Source organism: Myotis lucifugus, unplaced genomic scaffold (assembly GCF_000147115.1).
Source record: "Myotis lucifugus unplaced genomic scaffold, Myoluc2.0 scaffold_3076, whole genome shotgun sequence".
In the NCBI taxonomy this organism is placed as follows: Eukaryota; Metazoa; Chordata; class Mammalia; order Chiroptera; family Vespertilionidae; genus Myotis; species Myotis lucifugus.
Genome location: NW_005874124.1, coordinates 8,000 through 16,407, shown reverse-complemented (window position 1 = coordinate 16,407; position 8,408 = coordinate 8,000). Strand labels below are relative to the sequence as shown.

At 56.9% G+C, this 8,408-nt stretch overlaps 2 protein-coding genes across 2 annotated transcripts in view; one reads left to right on the top strand and one right to left on the bottom strand.

Moving 5' to 3' along the window:
* Nucleotides 1–891: 891 nt before the first annotated feature.
* On the bottom strand, nt 892–3,952 carry LOC102430208 (radial spoke head 14 homolog; the record flags this gene model as incomplete). The annotated part of the gene is made up of 4 exons (XM_023749128.1): nt 3,734–3,952; nt 2,884–2,986; nt 1,542–1,660; nt 892–987 (listed from the first exon to the last, which is right to left on the bottom strand). Coding segments are annotated over exons 1-4 (517 nt in total), but the record flags the coding sequence as incomplete, so codon positions are not given.
* Nucleotides 3,953–3,971: 19 nt separating this feature from the next.
* RAB36 (RAB36, member RAS oncogene family) overlaps nt 3,972–8,408 on the top strand; it is a 12,394-nt gene continuing 7,957 nt past the window's right edge. Inside the window, exons 1-5 of the mRNA XM_014450652.2 lie at nt 3,972–3,994; nt 6,492–6,561; nt 6,677–6,842; nt 7,487–7,569; nt 8,071–8,162. Of these exons, the coding sequence (XP_014306138.2) occupies nt 3,972–3,994; nt 6,492–6,561; nt 6,677–6,842; nt 7,487–7,569; nt 8,071–8,162 (434 nt within the window). The remainder of the gene's footprint in view (nt 3,995–6,491; nt 6,562–6,676; nt 6,843–7,486; nt 7,570–8,070; nt 8,163–8,408) is intronic.

The window sequence follows — 8,408 nt, the reverse complement described above, 5'->3', positions numbered from 1 at the left end:
AACACTTTTAAAAGGAAATATGGGAAACAGTCTTCATGAGCTCTGAAACGGCACCCAATTATTTTAAAAAGCACCCCAAAAAAGTCACACACACCCACACACACACTCACACACACACACTCACGCACGCACTCACGCACGCACTCACACACATTCACACACACTCACACACACACACTCACACACACACACTCACACACACACACAAACACACACACACACTCACACACACACGTGTAGGAAACGGTCTACATTCAAATGAAAAGCTGCTGGACCAATGAGCAAACAGATCAACAGCGAAAAGCCGCACAACCAGCCCAGGAAATGGCATTTCCAGTGTGTAACCGCCAGGGTTGGGACCCAGAAGAAATGCAACATTCCCTCCGACGGGTAAGAAATGGGGCCGGGGGAGAAACAGGTCAACAAATGGGCTCAGGCTCCCAGGAGGCCCTGGGCAGGAGAGGAGGCCCAGGCGGCGCCGGGCAGAGGGACGATGCCGCTGCCCGTGGTCACGGGGACAGCGGAGCCACACACAGTGACACGGCTCAGCACGCCACTGGGTTGCTGACTAGGATGCAGCACATGCAATTTCAGGCCAAGCTGAAGGCTTGCAGGCTTGCATTCTCCCTCTCTCTCTTTTTTTTTTTTTTTCTTTTTTTAAAAATTTTTTTTATGGTAAAAACAGACCTTTTTTAATGGTGAAAACAAACAGGGCTGAGTTCTCCATGCCCCACCACGCTGTCCTCCGGCTGAGCTCCTCCAGGCTCGGGAACAGAAGCAGCGGGGCCTCCGCCGGGCAGGTGAGTATGTTGCCTGTGAGTACAGGGGTGCGCCGCGGTTCTCATAACGAAACAGAGCCCAGGACACGACATGGGCCGATCTCAACAGTACAGCATTGCATTGTTTTAATAGCAAGGAGATATGGAAGCAAGATCCGTTTACGTAGAGTTGGAAAACGCGCGAGGAAAGATCTGTATCTGTTCACATCTGTGGTAAAATACAAAGAGCGCGGTGGCGACACAGTCCCCAGATGATGGAAGGGGGCTGAGCGGAGGAGGTTCACAGGGGACTTGGATTGTGGGGGGGGGGTTTTCAAGCAACCGTCTCAAGCACATGTGAACTAGGGTAGGATGTTAAGATTTAGCAAAGCTGAGTGCTGGTACCTGACACCCATTCTCATTGTCTCGCTACTTCTCTGAATGCTTTAAAGGTTCCCACATAGTGAGCCCGGGGCTCAGCCCCAAGCACTGGCCTGTCGTAGAGACACCCCAACATCTTGGTGCCTCTCACCCGCGGCCGCAGGGAGAATCAGCTGGTTCGTTTAAGAAAGGCGTGTGCGAGTCCCCATCCCCGGGGCCCGGAGATGATTCTGCCGGCAACGGACAAGGGCGGTCTTCTTATTTTTCTGGGAGGAGCCTGCGACCGAGGTAGTGCCCTTGACCGGAATCGAACCCGGGGCCCCTCAGTCCGCAGGCGGACGTAAAGCATAACTTTAAACTTATGCCAGGAGGCCGTGGGGCGGCGGAGCGGCCGGGGCCTACCTGAGGGCACCTGGGCCAGGTGCTGGAAGGCCAGGTGCAGGTTCTCGCGGCAGGCCGGCTGCGGGTCGTTCAGCAGCTGGGACAGCGCGGTGACGATGCCGTCCCTCAGAAAGCCGTCCCTGCAGAGAAAGGCAGGTTCAGACACGAGGACTGATCCCCGAGAGGGCCCGGGGGAGTCAGGAGGCAGGTGCCCGCCCTCCTCCCCCCCTGGACTCTGAACCCGTGCGGGCAGCTGCAGGCCGCACCCTCTGGCTGCCTGAGAGAAGACCAAGGCCAGGATAGAGCGTCGGCTCCTAGACTGAAGTGTCCCGGGTTCGATTCCGGTCAAGGGTATGTCCCTCAGTTGCAGGCTTGGTCTCCCGCCCCATGTCACCCCAGCCCCAGTCCGGGTGCATGCAGAAGGCAAGCAATCAATGTGTTTCTCTCACCTCGATGTTTCTCTCTCTCTGTGTCTCTCCCTCTCCCTTCCACTCTCTCTAAAAATCAATGGAAAAATATCCTCAGGTGAGGATTAGCAACGCGCGCGCGCGCGCACACACACACACACACACACACAATAAGTAAATAAATAAAAATTCCTTGTTAAAAAAAAAAAAAAACAGAAAGGAAAAAAGACAACGGCCAGAAGAGAGCCGTGTGGCTTGAGGGGTGGAGGAAAGAGCTAGGACTTCGACTCGGGTTCTTGGTGGCCTGGAGGTTTCCCTTTGCTCCTCTGAGCCTCAGTCCCCGCGGTAACATGGGACAAGGCAGCAGAATCCATAACTGACCGCCCTTGACCTGCCAGCTGAGTGGCCCCTCTCCACCCGCCCAGCACTGAGGCTCCAGGGCAGCGAGCCCCCGCTGCCGGCCTCCAGACCTATGTACGCCTGTTGTCCTCATGATTATAATTCTATACGTTAAGTAAATACTAGGTAAGCCAGTTAGATGAGAGAAGAGGGTTTTTTAATTTCCTTATGAAAACCAGGTGGAATGCTTTGAGGAGACTCCAAAGTGAGTCTGTAAGACAAGTGAGATGATGATAGAAAGGCCCTAGGAGGTTTTTGCATACAGATGACTTCATTAATGTCTAACTTCTCGCTCTTCTCGAAAGAAACCACGGCTGCACATTAGACGACGTTGCAGGGTGGTTTAATTCCCAAAGAGGAGGGGAACCCCAGTCCGTGGGCCCACATCCCAGGGAAGGCCTGGTGGCACTGGGGGTGGACGAATGCCTAACCCTTTGTATTTGGGGTTAAGATGAACTGTTCAAAGGGAATGTACAAATCTCTGATTCCTGGCTTTTTGTTTTTCCATTGAAAACCAAAAAAAAGCCTGCCCTGGGTTTCCATACACAGTGGCCCACCTGCCCACGGTGTGGGTCGCCATGATGGACAGCACCTCGGTGGTCTTGATGCGCACCATGTGGTTGGTGTCCTTCAGCAAAACCCGCAGGCTCTCCAGGCAGCCTGTGGGGCAGAAAGACCTTTGAACGGTTATCAGTCTCCAGGTTCAACCAACCCAGAAGCCAACGGGTGAGCCACATCGGCAACAGCGATCAGCAGAGGCATCATGGCACTGAGGAAGGGTTTAGAGTCACCGCAGGGGGCTCTGTGTGCTCCCACCCAGGGACCATTCAGAAAATGCATTTGGAGCCTGGATGGCATGGCTCAGTGGTTGAGCATCGACCCAGCAACCGGGAGGTCACTGGTTCGATTCCCAGTCAGGGCACGTGCCCGGGTTGCAGACTCAATCCCTCATCATTGATGTTTCTACTCGCCCTTCCTCTGTGAAATCGATATATATATATTTAATCAGCCCTTCAGCTAAGGCTGGGGGAGAAGTGGCAGTTCACTCATCATGTGCCTGATCAGGGAAAGGTGTGGGTGGGCCGCTAAGATCACCTCAGCGTTCATTTTGGTCGTTAGGAGAGAGGGAAACAAGAGGTTCCCAGTACCATGTGGCTCCAATAGGGTGTTGCCTATCTTTCGTGGCTAAGACAGATCACAGGGCTGTTTGGTGGATTTGTGGCCACCTGGTCGGTCCAGCCGTAGCAGAGAGGGCTGCTCTGTGGCTCTGGGTCGGCTGCTGGGGGTGTCCTCCAAGGACGAGCTGACCAGCCAGGAGGGTCACCTCAACTCCTCCCACCGCCAGCTACTCTGTGTCTGTCCATCCAGACCCGAGTCACGGTCGCCTGGGCTCCGTGACACTCTCACCTATGTCGATGGCCACATAGACATGCTCGGGGTCATGCATGAGGTCGCACAGAGCCATGAGGGCTTTCTGCCTGGTCTGCAGGTCCTCGGACTGCAGTTCCTCGTTCAGCTTGGGCAGGGCCCGGCAGCCGTACGCGATGGAAGCCTGGGCGGGGTTGATGTCGGGGGGCAGGTACATGGAGATCCAGGTGTGGGCCATCTTTCCGCACCGGCAGGAGGTGACTCTCTCGCTTTCAAAATGGAGCTCCGCAGAAACCACTGGTGAGAAGAACCCCAAATGTTGTCATGAGTCCGACTGTGGTTTAGAAGCTACTTCTCATTCGATCCTCAAAACGGTAAGCACAGCTGAGTGGATATTTTTAATGTTTTTATTGATTTTTAGAGAGAGAGGAAGGGAGAGGGAGAGACAGAGAGAAACATCAATGTGAGAGAAACACATCGATGGGCTGCCTCCTGCACATGCCAGACCAGGGCCCCAGGCCAGCGAGGAGCCTGCAACCAAGGTACATGCCCTTGAAGGGAATTAAACCCGGGATCCTTCGGTCTGCAGGCCAACGTTCTATCCACTGAGCCAAACCAGCTAGGGCATGAATTATTTTTATTGCACACACACACACACACACACACACACACGGGGCATCTATAGGTAATCTGGCTTCGTACTCAGAACCGGCTCCAGACACAGGCCGTGGGCGGCCCTTGACAATCTCTTCCCCTCTGGGAGCTTTTGCAAAAAGGACTTGATAACAGCACCTCCTTCCCTTGATCCCGCGTGAACGACCCTCCTGGGCCTGGCACGCCAGGGCTCCCGATGCGTTCGTTGGCTGTTGGCTGTGGTCCTTATTGTGGGAGTGGTTGCTGCTGCCGGTGTTGAGTGGCCCTGACAGGCCCCCTCCCTGTAGGATTCTACCCCAGTTAAAAAACTAAGGCCAACTCTGATCTTAGGCACCAAGTGACAGGGAGAGACAGACGGGCCAGCTGGGCGGGGAAGGGGAGGGGCGGCCATTTCCGATTGGGGCTCCCCCTGCAGGGAATGCTGGGCTCCGGGGATCTCGGGAACAAGGGGGCCTGCCCTCCTGTATGTGGCTTGGGCTGCGGGAGTCCCGCCGCAGATGAGAGCGGACGCGGGACCCGTGTGAGCCAGACTGGATGGGTCTGAGGGTCCCCTGTCCCCCCTGTCTTGGGCCCCTGTCTGGTGCCGCAGGCTCACCTGCTTCAGCGTGCGCGGTCGCCCGTTGCTAGGCGACCCGGTTGCCAGGCGACCCCAGCGGCGTCCTCAGCGCTGCGCTCTGAACACTAGGCGCCCACCGCGCAGGCGCAGGCGGCGCGAGCAGCCTCGGTCTGGGGCCGGCTGTAAAGAGGGGACGATGCTACTTTACGGGGTTACCGCGGGGAACAAAGACGGCTCTGCTTTGTTCATAGCACCGAGGGGAAGGGAAATGAGTGTGAACGCCTTTCTCTGTGCGGGACACTTCGCAGGCCTTTAGTCCTCAAAGTAACCCCGTGAGCTGCTAACATGATCCAGGTTACAGGCAGGCCCCTCAGAGGTTTTCTTACTAGCTTGCCAAAACCACGCAGGCCAGAGCCCAGGACTGCCGAGCCCTGGCCCATGCTCCTTGCTCTGCAGGCTGATGGCCCGGGAATGACACAGATCGGCCCTCGCAGTGGACCCAATGCCCTGCTGACTGGAGCAATTGTGCTTGAAAGCAAGCCAGTCCCAGCCGTCACCTGCATATAACCCTCCATGGCTCCCCAGTGGCCTCAGGACAGAGTCCAAACATCCAGCCTGCCGCTCAAGACCCTGGGTGCCAGGCCGGATATGAGTGCTCCAAATGGCCACCTCCTCCATGCAGCCTGGGCTGCCAGGAACAGGAACCACCTCTGTGTCCTTCGGGGCACAGCTCGGTGGACAGACACCACCTCCATGAAGCCTGTCGTCTCCCCAACTCCATGTTAGTACCAGTAAATGATCCCGTAGCTTAATTAATTACCAGGAGGCTTTCAGTACGTGTAGAATAAATAAATGGGTCATGGACTTGAATCAAGCTTTATACTAATCTACAGAGCACTTTCATAGATAGTTGAGTCCATTTGATAGCTGAGTAAACTGAGGCACAGGAGAGGGTAGACTAACTCACATGAGTTCACCCGTAGGCCTGGGCCGCCGTGAAACTCACTAACAAAGGCGCCAAGCATCAACCTCCAACACACTTAGCTTTGAAATGCAGGTAATTGACTTAGATTTGCGGGCCAAGGATGCCATATTGTGATGTGGAAATCTGCCCCCTACTGCTGTCCTTCAAAGGACAAAGTCAGGGAGGGTCTCTCTGACCCTGAGCCTTTTGAGGAGTGTGGGGCAGACAGCGAAAGGCTGGGTGTCAGGAAACCTGGGTTATGATTCTAGTTCTAACGCACGTGGCAACACTTTTCAATTGTGTGAGCCTTAGTTTCCTTGTCTGTGAAATGGGAAGCTGGATAAAATAGATTCTCAAAGCTGGGAACCCTGGGCCTCTCAGAATCTGGGTATACAGTCTTTTTTTTTTTTTTTTTTTAAAGTGCCCTTCGGCTCGGCTGGCGTGGCTCAGTGGTTGAGCGTCGATCTATGAAAAATCATATTCAATATATTACAAAAATAAACACTTACACACGTCACATCATAACCCCTACCAGTTTGAGCTCCCACCCCTCCCGGCTACATTGATTGTCAGAGAGGTCTCTCCACCATCAGCCCCGCCCAGACCCCCATCTTTGGATCCAGGCTCCACCCAGACCGCGATGACCCCGCCCACATCCCCATATCCAACCCGGCCCTCGTTTCCATGGTGATCGCAAGCGCTCCCTGGCTCGGGGGCGGAGGGGGGGAGGGCAGGCAGCAGCCTAGTCAAGTGCCCACTACTCCCGGGAGGCTCTGGTTGCTATGGTGACGCCTCGGGCACGCCGCAGTGGGATTGCTTCCGCTCCGAGCCCCGCCCAGACCCAGCCCCCGACGTCCAGGATTGGTCAGATGCTCTCCGGTCGCGCGTGGTCATCGTTGCCATGGTGATTGCCGCAGCGAACCGAGCCGGACCAGGCTGCGCTGAACCCGAATCCTCCGCCGCCGCTGCTGCCAGTGAGTCCGCCGCGCCTCTGTCCTCCCCTTGGCCCGCCTCCCACCTCCCACCTCCCACCTCCGGGCGGGCGCGTCGCGGAGGCCCCGGTCGGAAGGACGCCGCGTCCCGCCCACCTCCCACCCCCAGGATCTGAACGCGGCCTGAGGCCCTGAGGCCTCAGCATTTCCTGAACCCCCGACCCTGAACGCCCCGTTCTGGGCCTGGAGGGGAGCTGGGTCAGAGCGAGGACAACAGGCCTGGGTCAAGGCCACCCTAGCGGAGAAGCGGGCAGAGGAAGGCGCGGTCGGCCGGGCTGACTAGGCGCCGGGGGCGCGGTCCTGGGTGGGGTGACAGGCCTGTGGGCTGAAACCCAAGAGCCCGCCTGCGAGGCCTGCGATGTTTGTGCCTCACTCACAACCAGTCACACGCTCAGAGAGGGGCCACTCCCGGGTGGACACCCACATCCCGCAGCAGGAGGGAGGCCAGGTCTTCGGGACTCCCCACCCCCACCTCCTGCCTGCGGACTGAAAGAGGTGACGCTGGGCCAGACGCCTGGCAAGGGGGAGGAGGAGGCTTGGACCTGCTGTTAAAGCCCCTGGAAAGTTAGGCTTAAACCCCAGGCGTCGGCACAGCTCCCTAACCCTTTCCCTGGTTGGGTCTCCAGAACTCTCCGGAAGGATGAGGGCCTCCCTGCCGCCTCTGGGGCCCCCTGTGAGCCGGGACCGCATCATCGCCAGCTTCCCTAAGGTAGGGAGTCCTGAGGCCAGACCTTGACATGAGCAGTGAGCACTGCGCTCCCCAGACCGTGTCCACAAATATCACCTTTAACCGGTATCCGCACTTTTAACCGGTATCCGCACTTTTAACTGGTATCCACTCTTTTAACCGGTATCTGCATTTTTAACCGGTATCCGCACTTTTAACCGGTTAAGAGCTCCTTGCATACCGGTTAAAAGTGCGGATACCGGTTTAAAATGGTAGCTTTCCCCACCTGCACTCACCACCAAAAACAAGGCAGGTGAACCGGGGAGGCCAGTTCCTTGCTGACAGACTTCCTGAGACGCTGGGAGACATGGCGCTGGCTTGGCCAGGGTGGGCCAGGAGCCAGTGTGGCCTGGAAGTTAAGGGCACGGACTTTGCAATCAGACAGTCCTGGGTGTGAATCCTAAGTCCGTCATTACGCTGTGTGACTGTGGGCAAGTTACTCAGCCGCTCGGAGCCACTGTCTGTCTGTCTGACTCCTTGCAGTGGTACACGCCCGACGCCTGCCTGCAACTCAAGGAGCACTTCCACGGGCAGGTCAGCGCCGCCTGCCAGCGCAGGAACACGGGGACCGTCGGGTGAGCGCCCCTCAGCGCCCAGGGCGTGGGGTGTGGGGGGCTGGCAGGGAGGAATGAGAGCATGCGTGGACATGCGAGTGCATACGTGACACACCCATACTGCCCCGTGCAGCCCAGGATGGGCCTGAACCTGATGGGAGTTTCCGCTGCTTCATTGGGCACACGGCTGCCGCGTGACCATTTCCCAACAAGTCACGCATGTGATATCCTCAGCCTGAGGTCTCGGCATCTGTCTTCCGTTTGTAT